General features: G+C 32.9%; 1 protein-coding gene and 1 pseudogene across 1 annotated transcript; both read left to right on the top strand.

Moving 5' to 3' along the window:
• Positions 1–7967: 7967 nt before the first annotated feature.
• Positions 7968–8903, top strand: LOC143396994 (olfactory receptor 6C2-like). The gene has a single exon (XM_076852991.1). The coding sequence runs from the start codon at positions 7968–7970 to the stop codon at positions 8901–8903; it is 936 nt and encodes a 311-aa protein (XP_076709106.1).
• A 7941-nt stretch (positions 8904–16844) lies between these two features.
• On the top strand, positions 16845–17775 carry LOC143396993 (olfactory receptor 6C2-like; annotated as a pseudogene).
• The last annotated feature ends 914 nt before the right edge of the window (positions 17776–18689 follow it).

Genomic DNA, 18689 nt, shown 5'->3' with positions numbered 1-18689 from the left:
TTCTTAGAGACAAATGACCTACCCAAATTAAAGCATGATTACATAGAAAACGAAAATAGAACAATATCGAAGTATGAAACTAGGGCTGGGGATGTGGCTCAAGCAGTAGCGCGCTCGCCTGGCATGCGCGGGGCATTAGGTTGGATCCTCAGCACCACATAAAAATACAATAAAGATGTTGTGTCCATCGAAAACAAAGAAAAAAATATTGGAAAACTCTCTCTCTCTCTCTCTTAAAAAAATGAGACTAAAGCAGTTTTTAGAAGGCCAGAACCAGATGGATTCTAAGCTGAATTCGACCAGATCATTAAATTATTTCATGAAATAGCAAAGGAGAAAAAAACTAAAAAAACTAAAAACTAAAAAACTAAAAGCCAGTATAACCCTGATACCAAAAGCAGACAGTAACACATCAAGAAGAAAAAAACTTCAGACCAATTTCCCTGATGAATGTAGATGCAAAAATCCTTAATAAATTATTAGCAAACCACAATCGAAAACACATTAAGAAGATAATCCACCATATTTGGTTGGGTTTCATGTCAAGGATACAATGTTATTTTAACATGCACAAATCAATAAATATAATTCACCACATAAATAGAGTTAAGTAGGGCTGGGGCTGTAGCTCTGTGATAATTGCTTGCCTCACATGTGTAAGACACTGGGTTTGATGCTCAGTATCTTATAGAAATTAATAAAGATATTGTGTGTCCATATACAACTAAACAAATTTAATAGAGTTGAGGAGAGGTATTTCATGATTGTCTCAAAAGATGCAAAAGACCTTTGATAAAATATAGCACCCAGTCATTAGTTCTCCCTATCTCAAGAAACTAGGGATAGAAGTAAATTACCTCAGTTTTGTAAAGGTTATATATGACAAACTGAAGGCCAACATCATTTAGAATGAAGGAAAACTGAAAGCATTACCTATAAATCAGGAACAAGACAAAGATGTGCACTCTCACAACTTCTATTCAACATAGTCCTTGAAACTCTAGCCAGAAAAATTGGACAAGAGATAGACTATAAAGAACATAAATAGGAAAAGAAGAAGGCAAATTTTCTCTTTTTGCTTATAACACAATCCTATATTAAAAACAACAAAAATTCCACCAGAAGATTTCTAGAACTTATAATTTAGCAAAGTAGAAGGATACAGCATATACAAATCAATTGTTTTCCTAAATTCCAATAATAAAACTGCTGAGAAGGAATTAGGAAAACTTTCCCATTCACAGTAATCTCAAAGATTTTAAAAATAATTGAGAATAAAACTAACCAAAGAGGTGAAATACCTCTCCAATGAAAACTATAGAATCCTTAGGAAAGAAATTGAAAAAGCCCTCAGAAGATGGAAAGACCTCCCATGTTCTTGAATAGGCAGAATTGATATTGTCAAAATGGCCATACTAACAAAAGTGTCATGCAGATTAAATGAAATCTCCATCAAAATACCAATGATATTCTTCACAGAACTAGAAAAAAAAAACAGTTCTAAAATTTATAGACCCAGAAAGCCAAATACCAAGCAAAAAAAAAAAAAAAAAAAGCCTGGCTGGAGGCATCATCACAATACTGGATCTCCAAGCATACCATAGAATAGTAACAAAAACAACATGGTATTGGCACCAAAACAGACATTAAATTCCAACAGAATAGAATAGAACACACAGAGAGAAATCCACATAAATAGAGTCATCTGCTGCCAAAAACCATACATTTGAGAAAAGATTGCCTTTTAAAAAATGGTGCTGGGAATACTTAATAACCTTATGTAGAAGAATAAAACTTGACCCCTATCTATCATCTCACAGAAAAGTCAGCTGAAAGTGGATCAAAGACCAAGGAAGTAGACCAGGAATTTGACAACTGTAGAAGAAGATGTAGACCCAACACTCCAACATATTTGTGTAGGCACTGACTTCCTTAACAAGACTTCTGAAGACAAGACAGCAAACCAAGAATCAGTAAGTGGGAAAACACAAAATTAAAAGCTTGTGCAGAAAAGGAAACAACTAAAAGCTTGAAGAGAGAGCCCACAGAATGAAAAATTTTGCTACCTGCTCCTCAGACAGGAGATTAATATCCATAACATATAAAAAAAACTCAAAAAAGTTTAGTACCAAAAATACAAACAACCCGATTAATAAATGGGCAAACGAACTAAACAGATCCTTCACGAAAGAAGAAATACAAATGGCAAGTGAATATATGAAAAATGTTCAGCATCTATATCCATTGGGAAAATGCAAATTGAAACTACATTGAGGTTTTCTCTCCCTCTCAGAAGGGCAAAGATCAAGAATACAAACAAGAATAAATGCTGGATGTGTGAGGAAAGATACGCTCATAGATTGCACACTAGTACAACCACTCTAGAAAACAGTATGGAGATTCCTCAAAAAACTAGGAATGGAAGGACCATAAGACCTAGCTATCCCACTCCTTGGTATATATCCAAAAGATCTAAATCAGCATATTTTAGGTAATCAGCCATATGAATGTTTATAGCAAGTGCAATCACAATAGCCACTTTATGAACCAGCCCAGAAGCCTGTCAAGAGGTGAGTAAATAAAGAATATCTGACATATAAAACTCCATTTTGAGTTTTACTCACCATAAAGAAGAATAAAGTTATGATATTTGCTGATAAATGGATGGAACTGGGGAGCATCATACTAAGGCCATGATCCAGAAAATCAAGGGTAGAATGTTTTTTCTCATATGTGAAAGCTAAAACAAAATAAGGAGAAAATGTGGGGGGAAACTCCATAAAAATACAAGAGAGATCAGTGGAGTGGAAGAAAGGAACTGAGGGGGAGGGAAACAGACTGGGAAAAAGGAGGAGTGGCGCAATTTGATAAAATTCAACATTACATTATTATTAAAACTCTCAATAAACCAAATCCAAATGTAAATACAGGAAATAGCTTATTCTACTGAATGAGGACAGTTTGAATCTCTTCTTTTAAGATCTAGAACAGGTCAAGATACCCACTTTCACCATTCCTATTCCATACAGTGATGAAATCCCAGACAGAGCAATTAGGCTAAAAAAAATAAAGGGCATACAAATTAGGAAGGAGAATATTAGATTGTCCCTGTTTGCAGGACAATAAAGGTAGCAGAATACAACAGTCACTAATATGGCATTATGTAAAAATGTGAATGTGTAACCGATGTGATTCTGCAATTTGTATTTGGGGTAATAATGGGAGATCATAACCCACTTGAGTCAAATGTATGAAAGATGATATGTCATGAGCTTTGTAATGTTTTGAACAACCAATAAAAACAAACAAACAAACAAACAAAAATACTTTTCTAAAAAATGTATTAAAACTGATTAGCAAATTCAGTAAATTTTCAGGATACAAAATTAACATACAAAAATTAGTAGAATATCTAAAAACTAATAATAAACTAGCTGAAAAAGAAATCAAGAAAGACATCACATTCATAAAAGTTATTAAAATGCAAAATATCAAGGAATAAACAATGGAAGCAAAAGATCTCTACAATGAAAACCATAAAACAATGATAAAATAAACTGAGCAAGGCCCAGCAGGTAAGGATATTTCATGTTTCTGGATTTAAGGAATTTATATTGTTAAAATGCAATGCTACCCAAATCATTTACAGATTCTGTGCAATACCCATCAAAATACCAAACATATTCTTCACATAACTGCCAAATAGGCAAAATAATCTTGAGCAAAAGAGGCAAAACTGGAGCAGCACAATACCTGATTTTAAAACATAATATAAAGCTATTGTAACAAAAACAGCCTGGTACTGGCATCAAAGTAAATGCACTGACCAATGCAATCGAAGAGATAAGGTCGAAGTAAATCCATAGTTATACAGGTAACTATTTTTCATCAAAGTTTCTAAGAATGCACAATGAGTAAATAACAGTCTTTTCAATAAATAGTGGTAGGAAAGACATGTATCCTCATGCAGAGCAATAAATCTAGATCCCTACCTCTCTACATATACAAACATAATTTGAAAATGGATTTAAGACTTAAATGTCAGGCCCAAACATTTGAAACTATTATCGAACATAGGGAAGCACTTCAGAATATAAGTTCAGGCAAAGTTCTTTTTGGGTAATTCACAAAGCACAGGAAACAAAAGAAAAATAAACAAATGGGTATTCTATCAAATGAAAATTATCTTCTACACTGCAATGGAAATAATCAACAGAGCTAAGTAAAACTGAAGAAAGTGAATAAATACTTCAAACTATCCATTCAACAAGGGATTAATAACAAAAATATATAAGGCACTCAAATACTCAAAAACATAAGAAGAAAAAATCAAATTTTAACATGAGCAAATTATCTGAATAGAAATGTCTCAAAAAGAAGACCGGCAGCCAGGTGCCATGATGAGCACCTGTAATTCCAGTGACTTGGGAGGCTGAGGCAGGAGGAATGAGAGTTCAAAGCCAGCCTCAGCAATGGTGAGGCACTCAGTGAGACCCTGTCTCTAAATAAAATACAAAATAGGGATGGGATTGTAGCTCATATTTGAGTGCCCTGAGTTGAATTCCCAGTACAAAAAAAAAAAAAGAAGACCTACAAATGGCTAAAAGTTTATGAATATACACTCAACCTCAGTGATATCAGGGAATGAAAACAAACCACAATGAGATCCTATTTTATCCCAGGTAGAATGGCTGTTAACATAAAGGCAAAACAAAAACACAGAAAAACAAAACAAAACAAAACAAAAATAAAAAAAAAAATTAAAAAAACCCAGAACTGGTCAACTGGTGAGGCTGCCGAGAAAAAGAAACTCTCATACACTATTGATGGAAATGTAAATAAGTATACCCATTAAGGAAACCAGTATGGAGGTTCCTCAAAAAACTGTAGAACTACCATATGATCCAGGAATCCTACTGCTAGATTATTTCCTTTTGGAAAGGAAATAAGTATGTGGAAGAGATATCTGCACTCCTGTGTCTACTGCAGCATTATTCACAATAGCTAAGATATGGAATCACCCCAGGTTTCCATGAGCATATACAAGGATAAAGAAAGTGTTTGCACACTCACACCCACATACACACGTTTACATAATTGAATACTAACTCAGCCATAAAAATATTGAAAACCAGGAATAGAAAGACAAATGCTGCATGACTCATATATAGAATGCAAAAATTAATTAATTTCATAGAAACCATGAGTAGAATAGTGGCTGTGAGGAGTAGGATAAAAGAAGAATAGAGAGAGCTTGGTGATTGAAGTCAAAAGTATAGCTAGAAAGAACAAGTTCTAGTATTCTATAGCATATTAGGGTGACCTTAGTTGACCATAAATTATGTATATACAAAATAGCTAGAAGAGAATATTTGAATATCCCAAAGAAATCATTAATGTTTGAGATGATGAACTTGCTGATTACTCTAATTTGATCATTATATGTTACATACATGTGTTGAAATATCACACTATAGCACATAAATATATACAATTATGTGTTAACTAAAAATAATTTTTAAAAAATAAAATAAGGGCTGGGGTTGTGGCTCAGTGGTAGAGTGTTTGCCTCACTTATGTGAGGCACTGGGTTCAATTCTCAGTACCACATATTAATAAATAAGTCAACAACTTAAAAAAAATAAAAACTTAATAAAATAAAATAAATTAATTGCAAAAAATGATATATATATATATATATATATATAAAAATTTGGAGCATATTTAAAAGTTTAAGAACATTTAACTGGGTGCAGTAGCACACACCTGTAATCTCAAAGGCTTGGGAAGCTGAGGCAGGAGGATCAAAGCCAGCCTCAGCAATTACAAGGCACTAAGCAACTCAGTGAGACCCTCTCTCTAAACGAAATACAAAATTGGGCTTGGTTTAATTTTGCTGGATACAGAATTCTTGGTTGGCATCCATTGTCTTTCAGTGTTTGAAAAAAAAACAAAATTGGGCTTGGGATGTGACTCAGTGGTGGAGTGCCCCTGAGTTCAATCACTGGTACCCCTACCTTAAAAAAAAATTAAGAACATTTGGCATTGTATATCCAATTATACAAATTACATTGTTAATGTTTATTTTTAAATAGTGCTTATAAATATATTGATATATTTGTAGAAAAAAATTAGAAATGTAAACAACATGGGTTACGTAATTTTATGTTTTTCTTGTCTAATTGAAATTTCCCAACTATAATGAGTAACTCATGTAAAAAACTTTTAATGAGAAATGTGGTTTCTTATGATTTTCCCTCAATGTATGTGAAGTGAAAGTTTTTAAAAAGGAGCTAAAGTTGTATTTTATTTCATAATCAGATTCTTTTTTTTTGTTGTTGTTGTTCTATTGGCTTTTATCCACAGATACATCCTCCTGTCTCTAAGGACACTGTCTCCAAGGAAGCCAAAGTTAGCATACTTTTTTTTTTTTAACCTCAAATTTGGTTACCCATAGATTTACTAGTAACCATGTGTAGGTCACCAGAGACTCTCTTTTTCATTTAGTTGCATTTTTATCAAACAGAGCAAATGTAAGCTAGATACAGCAAAGGTACCCATTGACCTGAGAAGTGCCAACTATCCTCAGGTAAAGATTCCTAACATTCCACAGTCTTCATATTAAAATGTTTTCTTTTCTTTCTTTGTTTTATTTTAAGGGTATAAAGATAGAAGGAAGTCCAAGGAACTGGTTGAAGATGGATAACTCTGAGATGTTTATGCAACCTAGAGTTGTCATGAATTTGACAGTGGATTCATAAGCAAACGTGACAAGAAGTTCATATGACAGTCATTTTAAATATCTTTTCCAGTTTAGAAATTCTACGATTTTGTGTTTCAACAACCAACAGAAACTATAATTGACAGTTAAAATAGTAAGTGCAATAAATTTTGTTATTTCAGTTTAATTATATTTACTTTTTTGTAATCTAAAAAGAAAAAATGTGATAATTTTTATATTTAGTAAAGCAAGCTTTTTTTCATTTATAGAATTTGGTTTCCTTGGATATATAAAATGCCACTTTGGGGAGATGTTTATGCATTTAAATATGACATCGAAATGTTAAAATTTGAGAGTTATCCAGAAATATATTACCTATATTATCACCTCACATCAGAAACTAAGATATATGTGCATATAACTACCCCCAGCCCTCCAAAAGAATGACATCACCTCATTAGAGATCTCTGTCCTCATTTCTAATTTACATTTTGAAAATAGAATAAACGAAAAACAGTCTCATTTAGAGGATGACCAATATCCAGTGGTGATAGGGCTGATTAAGTTTACTCAGTGATGTGATCATTGTGTTACCTGAGAGATCAGAGGGGGAACTGGAAGAAGGAATTATACCTGAAAATAGTAGCAAAATGAAGGCAGATTCTCTATTATGAGTATGAAGATAATAAATAAAAGCAGAAAATTTGATCTCTTGAAATGTAAAAATTAAGAAATTAACAGTGGTTCAAAGTCACAGAAAACTTAAAGAAAGTCAATGTTAAAACTTTTAAAATTCAGAGTCCAAATTGAAAGGAAAATGGCTTAGGCATCTAACTGGAAAACATGCAATAGATAAATTCATTTAGGAACATTTTTTGGACAATTGAAAAACATGTGTATAACAGTGTATATGGTGGGGACTATGATGATGAGAAAACACACGAAGCCTTATCCCCACCCCAAGTTAGTATTCTTTGTTAAGTGTCAATAGAGTAGCACATGACGTTTTCTACTAGAGTACATGATAGCAGACATCAGACTTGCAGAAAACTTCCCAGAGGGCTTAAAACAAAGTTTAAACTGATCAAATTAAGCATGCTTATTGTAATGTAATGTAATAAATGTTAAAATGCAATATTTAAAAAACATTGTGAATAAGAAAAACCTAAATTAAAACTGCTAAATAGTCTATAACAAACTGTTTCTGAATGTTAAGTGTAGATCTAACAGAAGTCAGAAATCAACAATGAGGAACAATACTGTATCAATTTTCATTCTACTGGGACTGACAGATGACCCACAACTGCAGGTTCTGATTTTTATCTTTCTGTTTCTCACCTACGTGCTGAGCATAACTGGGAATCTGACTATCATCTCCCTCATCTTAGTGGATTCTCACCTTAAAACAGCCATGTACCATTTCCTACAAAATTTTGCTTTCTTGGAGATCTCATTCACATCTGCATGTATTCCCAGATACTTATATAACATAGCAACAGGTGACAAGATGATTACCTACAATGCCTGTGTCAGCCAAGTATTTTTTACTGACCTCTTTGGTGTAACTGAATTTTTTCTCCTGGCTGCCATGTCCTATGATCGCTATGTGGCCATCTGCAAGCCCTTGCATTATGTGACTATCATGAGTAGTAGAGTCTGCAGGAGACTTGTGTTTTGTTGTTGGGTAGCTGGTCTATTTATTTTAATCCCCCCACTCAGCCTAGGCCTGAATCTGGAGTTTTGTGATTCTAATATCATTGATCATTTTGTTTGTGATGCATTTCCCCTCCTGAAAATCTCTTGCTCAAATACTTGGTTTATGGAACAGACCGTTATCATCTGTGCTGTACTGACCCTCATGATGACACTCATGTGTGTAGTTCTGTCCTACATTTACATCATCAAGACAATTTTAAGATTCTCTTCTGCCCAGCAAAAGAAAAAAGCCTTTTCTACCTGTTCTTCCCACATGATTGTGGTTTCCCTCACCTATGGCAGCTGCATCTTCATCTACATTAAACCTTCAGCGAAGGACTCAATGGCCATAAATAAGGGAGTGACTGTCCTCACTACTTCTATGGCTCCCATGCTAAACCCCTTCATTTACACACTAAGGAACAAGCAAGTACAACAGGCCTTCAAGGACTCAGTCAAAAGAATTGTAATATTTTCCAAGAAATAAGGGATATAAAGTTGATGTTTGGTGAATTTCCCAAAGTCCGCTGGCAAGTTAACTTTTTCAAAACGCTCTTGCTCATCCTCATCCAGTGGCATCTTCTCAACAAGCCTCTTTTAAGATCACGTCATTTCATAATAGGCATGTTAATAACTTTCAAAATTTTAAATCCTTGCTTCATTTTCAAATTTGAAGACCAAAAAATAAAATAAGAGAAAATAAGATAAATATAAACTTTTAGTCATTTTTTTACATTTTCAGGGACTACAGAACAAATAATCATCACCATTATTTCTTCCAATCCAAAACTTCCAAATGATTCATTCATTAATTCACCTAATAAATATGTATTGGGCACTTTCCTTATGGTAGGTACTGTTCTAGGTTTTACAAACAGAAGACAAAGCAAAATCAGAATAAAAAAAATTTTCCTATGCCCCCTCAGAGGTAAAAAGAAGAAATGGAACAAGCAAGCTAAGTGCTTATCAGCTGAAGAATGGATGAAGAAAATGTGGTATATATACACATTGGAATACTTCTTGGCTATAAAATAAGATGAAATTCTGTCATTTGCAAGAACATAGATGGAAGTGGAAATCATTATATTAAAACTTTTTTTTAAAGAAAGAGTGAGAGAGAGGGAGGGAGAATTTTAATATTTAATTTTTTTAATATTTGGCAGACACAACATCTTTGTCTGTATGTGGTGCTGAGGATCGAACCCGAGCCGCACGCATGCCACGCGAGCGCGTTACTGCTTGAGCCACATCCCCAGCCTGAAATCATTATATTAAGAGAAATAAGTTGGTGCAGTGGTGCATGCCTGTAATCCCAGTGGCTCAGGAGGCTGAGGGAGGAGGATTACAAGTTCGAGACCAGCTTCAGTAATTAGTGAGACCCTGAGGAACTTAGCAAGACCATGTCTCAAAAATAAAAAAATAAGAAGAGCTGAAGATGTGGCTCAGTGATTAGGTGCTCCTAGATATAATCCTCAATCCACAGAGAGAGAGAGAGAGAGAGAGAGAGAGAGAGAGAGAAATAAGCCAGGATCAGACAGACAAGTACTTCACAAGTACTTCACTTATGTGTGAAATATAAAAAAAAGTATATATCATTGAAGTTGTGTGTAGAGTGACAATTGCAAGAGGCTAGGGACAGTAGAATGGAGAAAGGTAAATTGATGAGTAGTAAGTTACAGATAGGAGTAAGAAGTTCTGCTATGCTACTGCCCAGAAGAGTGACTTCAGATAACAATAATATATCAGATATTACAAAAAGCTATAAGAAAGGATTTTGAATGTTTCCATCAAGAAGAAATGATAAATGTTTGAGAAGATAGCTTGTTTTTATCCTAATAAGAATATTATACAATGTATACAAGCATTGAAAAATCACGTAGTAACCTATAAATATGTATATTTTTAATGTTTTCATGTTTAAGTTTAAAAAATAAATTTAAATAATAAAACCAAAAAGCTTAGATTGCACCAAAAATAAGTGATTTTGTCGTGAAATGGAACTATAAACCTTTCAATTTGAGAAAAACATCTAAAATACTAAAGCTTGAAAATTGCGAGATTTTAAAGTATATCAAACCAATAAAGTCAAAATTTTAAATGGAATAGGCTTTCCTAAAACAAAAATAGAGTTAAAAGGAATAAGGTTAAAAAAATGCTATTTTGGGAAATTTAAATGTTTTTGTACTGAAAAATAATCTGCCAGATGTAGGTAGTTATATTAAAACACTTACACAAAATGTTACTAAAATGAGCAAACAGAGAAAATGAAGTGAAAAGAAATAAAGGAAATAAAAACAGCCAAATATATGGGATCTTAAAAATTTAGATAATTTTCTAACAGGAATATAAAAAGCTCTAAATAATATGACTGCAGTTTTAGGATATAAATAGCTATACAATATAAGAGTTCAAATTGTTTACCACATTCCTCCGAAATAGCTCATATGGTTTATCATCTGAAACTAATACCTTATCCCAGAGGTATTTGAATTTACATTTTCCTACTTTTTTGTGCCTCATCTTTTCCATACAAGGTTTATGTATCAAATTTTTTCTTTCTTCATTTTTCTATGCCTTGGTTCTTAAAATAACATTCATTCCTCCTGCCCAATCTTACATGCCCCAAACCCCAAAGAGTCACCATGCAGAAACATCCTGTATGTCTGCTATTATTTTTATGTAAATTTTTAAAATTTATATATCACAGTGTAATGCATTACAATTCTTATTACATATATACAGAACAATTTTTCATATCTCTGCTTGTATAGATAGTATATTCACACCAATTCATGTCTTCATACATGTACTTTGGATAGTAATGATCATCACATTCCACCATCATTAATTACCCCATGCCCTCCCACCCCTCTGCCCTATCTAGAGTTAGTCTATTCCTCCCATGCTCACCCTCCCTATCCCACTATGAATCAGTCTCCTTATATCAAAGAAAACATTCGGCATTTGATTTTTTGGAATTGACTAACTTCACTTAGCATTAAATTTTTCTCTACCTAGATTGTCAATATTGAAAGCAGAAACTTGAGTGTGATTAATTTCCAATATCTTGAAAGCACACCTTTTTTAGTAAAAACGACATTTGAATCATTGTAATAGAAAATAAAAGGGAAAAATATTTTCAACAAGAGGAATTAAATGTATCAATGTTGAAACAAAAGATGAATTCATGCTATATTGATTATAACCTAAATATGCTTCCTGAATTTCATATTTGCTTGCTGCTTTCAGTGAATATATAGTTCAAATTTATTATACACATATACATTAATTACTCTATGTATCATGTTACTAATTTTCTTGTATATATTTAAAGTGTACAACATGATATGCATGATGAAGTGATTAGTACAATCAAGAAAACTAATATACCCATCATCTCAAAAATTTTTTGTTTTGTGTAGAGGCACCTGATATTAATTTTTCAGTATAAAATACAATATTATAAATTATAGTCTTCCTACTGTATATTGTCTCTAGATTTATTCATTTTGCATAACTTCAAGTTTGTACCCTTTGACCTACATTACATAGATTGGTTGAATATCAAACATTTTATTTTCCTAACAGATGCATACCGATTCTGCTCTGTTGGTTGCATGTTTCCTAGTAAAAGATATAAAATCACAGACCTGGGATTTTTCAAAGTTATTCCCTGTTTGAAAAGTTAACCTTGATGTAATAGTATCTAAATTCAGATCCTGTCATTTCTACTAGCTGTGAGATTTTTACCAACTCACCCTATTTCTTTAAGTCATTTACTTTTGATTGAAGCACTTAATCCACTTTTTTAAAAAAACAGCTGTATTAGTACATCAAATACCATAGTGTACACCTTAAACATATTTAGTAAAAATAATAAACATACCTTTATTAATATGTGATTTATATACATTTGAAGTATAAATTATCATTGCACAACTGAATATAAAAATCAAATTATTTTTGTTATATTTACAAAGTTGTGCATACCTCATCAGAATCTAACTTTGGAACATTTCTGTCATCCCAAATGGAACCCTGTTAACTTCAGCCATCACTTCTCATCTATCTCTTTCCACACTTTTTCCCAGTTTGAAACAACAAATATACTCTCTTCTATTATTGGTCAAAAGACACAGAGTTTCAGTTAGGAGATCTGTTGTATATCAGGGTGAATATATTGAATAACAGTATATTGTATATTACAAAACAGTTGAAAATAAGTTCACCTCTCTAAGCACGAAAACATGGGAAGTGATGGATGCAAGCACATGGCCACCAAATGATGGAGGCAGGAGACAGGAAGCAAACCTTGGATCAGCAAGCTTTCCTCTATTCTGCAGCAAAGTCCATTGATCAGACTTGGGAGGGCTCATTTCTGGGTACAGGAAATGGCCCTCTGGGTTACAGAAGGAGTTTGGGGTTTATAGTTTACAATGAGGGTGACTTAATCAATGGATACTGCAGATGTGCAGTTTGGACAGTCAGGGACCTAGTTGTGCAGGTTAAAATTTTAACTCAGGAAGGCAGTTGTAAAAAGGTAAACTTATTGTCATTGGGAAAAGCTCAAAACTCAGTGTTCACTGCTTATCTCTGGTACCCCCTGTTATCTAGAGCTTCACTATTTGCTTTTCTCCTTCCAGGACTCATCTGCAATAGGAAAGGGTAAAAGTCCAGGCTCAGCATTTTGATATTTGCCTCCTTCCTTCAGGACCCATTGTGTTTGGGAAGGGATGAAGCTTTGCTTTTGGTGGAGATGCTGACGATGAACCGGAAAAGGATGAAAGTTTGCTTTTTCCCTTAGGGGCCCCTTCTTAATGTTTGGATAATTTCCCTCCCTCCTCCCAAGCCATACTATCCCTCCATGTTTTTCTTGGGGAACTGTCTTGTAGAAGTATTATTTTCCATAATGCTTCAGTGGATATGCTAATTAGCATACTTTTATCAGTCCTCATTGTACACATATATCAAATATACATATCACATATATACAATTATGGTTTGTCGAATTAATTCTGTCATTAATTTCATTTTCTTTTTTGAGATTTGGATCATACGTGACTCTAATAAAAAATATATTTATTTTATGTGAGCTTCAAGTATTCCTATACTTTGTGGAATTATAAGAAATTTGCTTAACTCAACAATATTTTCATGCAGTAGATTCTATTATATTTCTATTCCCAGAGGAATTATAAAATCAATTTTATGAAATAATAAATTTCTTATTGTGAAGACCTTTCTGTAGATTTGAAGACACAGAAATTCTGATTTTAACATACTAGATTTTACTATATGTACTAGTATGTATAGTAAAATGATTTTAATGTATTAGATTTTAACATAATTTAAAATACCATGTATGTTAGTGCACAACAAGAAATTGACATTTCTGCTTTCTTTTAGAATGCTCACAGTTGAATTTAGAAACGTTTATTGAAATTATTTATTTGTTTTGACTGAAGAATTTTTATGGTTTGTGTAATAAAAATAACATTCTGAGAAAGGAAGCTGAATGATATTTTTAAATCTTTATGTAAAATATATTTTTGGCATAAAAATTGATAAATCAGAAAAAGAAACAGATCTTTTAGTTACTTTGTGTGCTAACAATTAATTAAAAGAAACTGGATTAGTTTTGCTTTTAATGGGATTCTTAAAGTTGTCCTACGAGTCTCTTTTAATGATCCACATGCTTTCTCCTGTCTCTAAAGTCCATGTTCCCATTGTTACTACGGTAGGTTTGATTGTTTTTCCCCCAAGTTCATTACACAAATGATTCATTAGTGGTTTTGAACCTGGGTCACAAAGGACTTTTTTGTTCATTAACTTTGTTGCAGATTTGGCAAATAAAATAAATGTCTAGCTTCAAATTGGAAAACCCTTTCTCTGAACAAAAGAATTCTGAACATCAATTATTCTAAAGGTAACAAGAGTTCCCTTGAACCCACTTTTCAGTGATAGTTAAAAATAAAAAATAATTTCCTGGGCTTATAATAGCACTATATCTATTGTGAGAAAGTTGGTGGAATTTATAAAAGAGAAAATTCAAGGATATTGTTAGTGTTGAGGTGACCAAATTCAATCAGTAGTGGCTAAAAATTATCAAGTTAATTCTTAACATTTTCAAGTTGTGTCTGTAAAAATACATGTAAACAACTAATAGAGGAAGGTTATGATTAACTGCCAGAAGGGTAAATATAATAAATTCTGTCTTTAATTTCATTTTCTTTTTTGAGATTTGGGTTATATGTGACTCTAATAAATGAATCTTTCCTGATTGCACTAAAATTTAGAAATGCAAATTAATGTGGTATTAACAGTATTTTTAGAGTGCTTTAATCTTGGGTACTCTATAGATATTTATAAGATTATATTAAACAACAATGAAAAAGTAGCATAATCTGAGTCATGTGTAAAGTAGTAATATCTCCAATAAAAGTTTCTGGAAACTAAAAACTAGAAACTACTGGCTAGTTATGTACATTTCCCATAAAATTAGATACTGTGGGACAGAGATAAAAATGGAGAAATACAGAGCATTGAAGAGAATACTCCAGATAATCCATGTAAAGTGTTTATTTCAATGTCTAGTCTATAGTAAAGCTTTAATAATTAAAACACACTAATTTGATTATAAAGAGTACAAGGTAAGAAGTAAAAAGGGGTGTGGAAAATCATGATTTTCACTTTGGTCATTTTTGGGGTACATCTAATTATATGATTGAGATTATAAAGAGCAATAACTTTTTAGAGCTGAGAAATTCAGGAAAATAATCCATCAGGAAGAAATAATGCAGCATTAAGAACTATCAACATAAGAGACACCAGCAAGAAAATAAATGTCTAGAAATGACAAAGCAAAAAGGTGAGAAATTCAATATGTTTGTAACAATAGGAAAGTAAACAGAGGCTACTAGAAATACTGTGTGGTTGAAAACACTTCTGTGCTGGGAAGGGTGGCAGACTCTAATAATCTCAGCCATTGGAGGGGCTGGGATAGGAGGATCACAAGTTCAAGGCCAGCCTGGGCAAATTTGTTGGACCCTGACTCAATATTAGGAAAAGGAAAGAAAGAAAACACACATTATAACGTTATACTTAGAAATTCCCTAAACTTCAACAGAAAAAGAGAGGTGTTTGATAAACTTTCATATAATTCATTTATTTAAAAACATGGGGACAAAACAGGATTTCAGTATACTAATAATTGAATGTATGGTAACCAACAAAAGGATAATAATTATGAATCAGGGCACTGAAGTAGTTAAATTATATTTATTACTCATTATTTGTAATTTTTTTTTAGAGAGAGAGAGAGAGAGAGAGAGAGAGAGAGAGAGAATTTCAGTATTTATTTTTCAGTTTTTGGCGGACACAACATCTTTGTTTGTATGTGGTGCTGAGGATCGAACCCGGGCCACACACATGCCAGGCGAGCGCACTACTGCTTGAGCCACATCCCCAGCCCCTAAATATTTTATATACTATATTATCACATAGTATATGTATGAAGGGTAATAATTTTTTTTCTATTTTACACTAACAAACTGAGTCACAGTGAAATGAAACCATGCTTGAAGAAATGTTTAATAGTTTAAACCTGATATATTTTGAACTTTGGGATATTAATACAGCATTTTGGAATGTGCTCAATACTTATAGATATTAAAAACTAAAAACAGTTGTGATTTTCATAGGTATGTATTCCATATCTAACTTATCATCCTATACAATAAACTCATTCTCAAAATACTCTTTCTTATGTACCACAATAGGGAAGGAGTATTATAAATAGAAAATTATGAGGAAAAATCAGGGGAATAAGTAAGGAAGTAGTTGTTTAAAGAAAACACAAGTATACTTGACATCTTAAGCCACAGAAAGAGAGCCTGTATAATTAACTGTTTGTGAGATATAATTGTATTAATAACAAGACTTCAAGGAAACATGAATATGAAAAAGAAAGTTTAAAATTCAGCTTTAGGATTCACAGAGTGAATAAGGAAAATCTCTCAATCTTACAAAACACTAATAATCAAATCTAGCTGTTTGGGAAAATTAAATCTGAGATTCAGGTAAAATAAAAAAATGGGAGTTCATAACCCACTTGAATCTAATGTATGAAATATGATATGTCAAGGGCTTTGTAATGTTTTGAACAACCAATAAAAAAATGCAATAAGAAGAAAGCAACCATAACATTTTGGAATTGGTATAGATAATGCAATTTGATATTTTTAATGTACCTTGAAATGACCAAAAATATGTAATTATAGAACCTAAGCTGCCGTGAATGACAATATTTGTAAACAAAACAGTTAAATACATGTGAATGGGTTTTCAAGGTTCTTTATCTGTGAATTACCATCGCACACAAACATCTCTGAATTTTAAATGCAAATTAAATAGAAGTGAGAATCCAATTATGAGAACTCACACAGTAACAACATTTATCCTGCTGGGACTGACAGATGAAGGTCGTGATTTTCATCTTTCTCTTTCTCTTTCTCACCTACATGCTGAGTATAACGGGGAACCTGACAATCATCTCCCTCACCTTCCTGGATGCAGGCCTCAAAACTGCTATGTACTTTTTCCTACAAAACTTCTCCTTCTTAGAAATCTCATTCACAACTGCTTGTATTCCCAGATACTTGTACAGCTTATCAACAGGGGATAAAACCATCACATATGACAATTGTATCATTCAGATATTTTCCACTGATCTCTTTGGTGTAACAGAATTTTTTCTCCTCGCCACCATGTCCTATGACCGATACATAGCTATCTGCAAACCTCTACACTATGTGACCGTCATGAACACCAGGGTCTGCAGAAGACTCATCCTTTGTTGCTGGACAGCTGCTTTGTTGCTCTTACTTCCACCACTTAGCCTGGGCCTGAATCTGGAATTCTGCAACTCTACTGTTATTGACCATTTTGTCTGTGATGCAGAACCCATCCTAAAAATCTCATGCACAGAAACATGGCTCATAGAGCAGATGGTTATAATTTGTGCTGTGTTAACTTTTATCATGACTCTCATATGTGTCGTTCTATCCTATGTATACATCATTAAGACTATTCTGCAATTCCCTTCTGCCCAACAAAGGAAAAGGGCATTTTCTACCTGTTCTTCCCATATGATTGTGGTCTCCATAACCTATGGGAGCTGTATCTTCATCTATGTTAAGCCTTCAGCAAAAGATTCAATGGCTATTAACAAGGGGGTAACAATCCTTTTTACATCCATCAGTCCCATGTTGAACCCCTTCATTTACACACTGAGAAACAAGCAAGTAAAACAGGCCTTCAAGGACTCAGTCAAAAGAATTGCATTGTTCTTAAATAAGTAATGGAATTTGCTAATGTAAAAGTATTTTAAGTTTACTGAAAGGATTGTTGATTTCTAAATATGTGTCTTTGACTTTTTACATCAGTCCTCTCCTTGCAAGGAAGGAGTTTCAGGATAAGTTTTCTCAAAAACAACAACAACAACAACAACAACAACATACTTCCAGGCAACTAAAAGACTTCACATAATAGCAAATCTCAATAGAAACTGCGAATAAAATGAAACAAAAAAACAGAATCAATGCATTCATCACATATTTGGGATTGAGTAAGTGTGTTCATAGAATTTGCCAATTCTAATATTGAAAGCCTTTTCTACATTTCAGGCAGTGGGGATGAAATAAATAGAAAACCTACTAATTTCCTGTTCTTTTTAGACTTGTGTTTTAATGGATCCATGGAACCAATGAATTAAAAAACATGATAAAACATATCACACATAAATTATAAACACAGAAAATAACAACTATAAAACAGATGCATTTCAATGTTTAATAAATATCTTTATAAATATTCATGTCAAACCTGGAAACTGAATTATAAAATATGAAATCCTACAATTTTGAATATTCTAAAAACCACAGTTTTTCATGAAGTAACATGATAAAGATCTTTTTTTAAAATATTTTTCGTTTTGATGGACCTTTATTTTATTTATTGTTATTGATGCTGAGGATCAAATTGAGTACTTCACACATGATAGGCAAATGTTCTACCACTGAGCCACAACCGCAGCCCTAAAAATTTTTGAAAGACTAGTATTTACAAGGAAAATGTTCATGTATCTATATCTTTATTTGGTTTTATGATTTATCAATAACTAATCATTTGCTGTTGAGAAATTAAAATTATTAGATGTTAGGGTCTATAAACAAGTCAAGATGGCGCCTGGCATTTTGCCAGAGGGAGTGGTTTG

This window comes from Callospermophilus lateralis, chromosome 4 (assembly GCF_048772815.1).
Source record: "Callospermophilus lateralis isolate mCalLat2 chromosome 4, mCalLat2.hap1, whole genome shotgun sequence".
In the NCBI taxonomy this organism is placed as follows: Eukaryota; Metazoa; Chordata; class Mammalia; order Rodentia; family Sciuridae; genus Callospermophilus; species Callospermophilus lateralis.
The sequence above is the reverse complement of the archived record's forward strand: the minus strand, read 5'-3'. Positions and strand labels throughout refer to the sequence as shown.

Coding starts and splice junctions, on each gene's coding strand:
- LOC143396994 (XM_076852991.1), top strand. CDS start 7,968: ATGAGGAACAATACTGTATCAATTTTCATTCTACTGGGACTGACAGAT.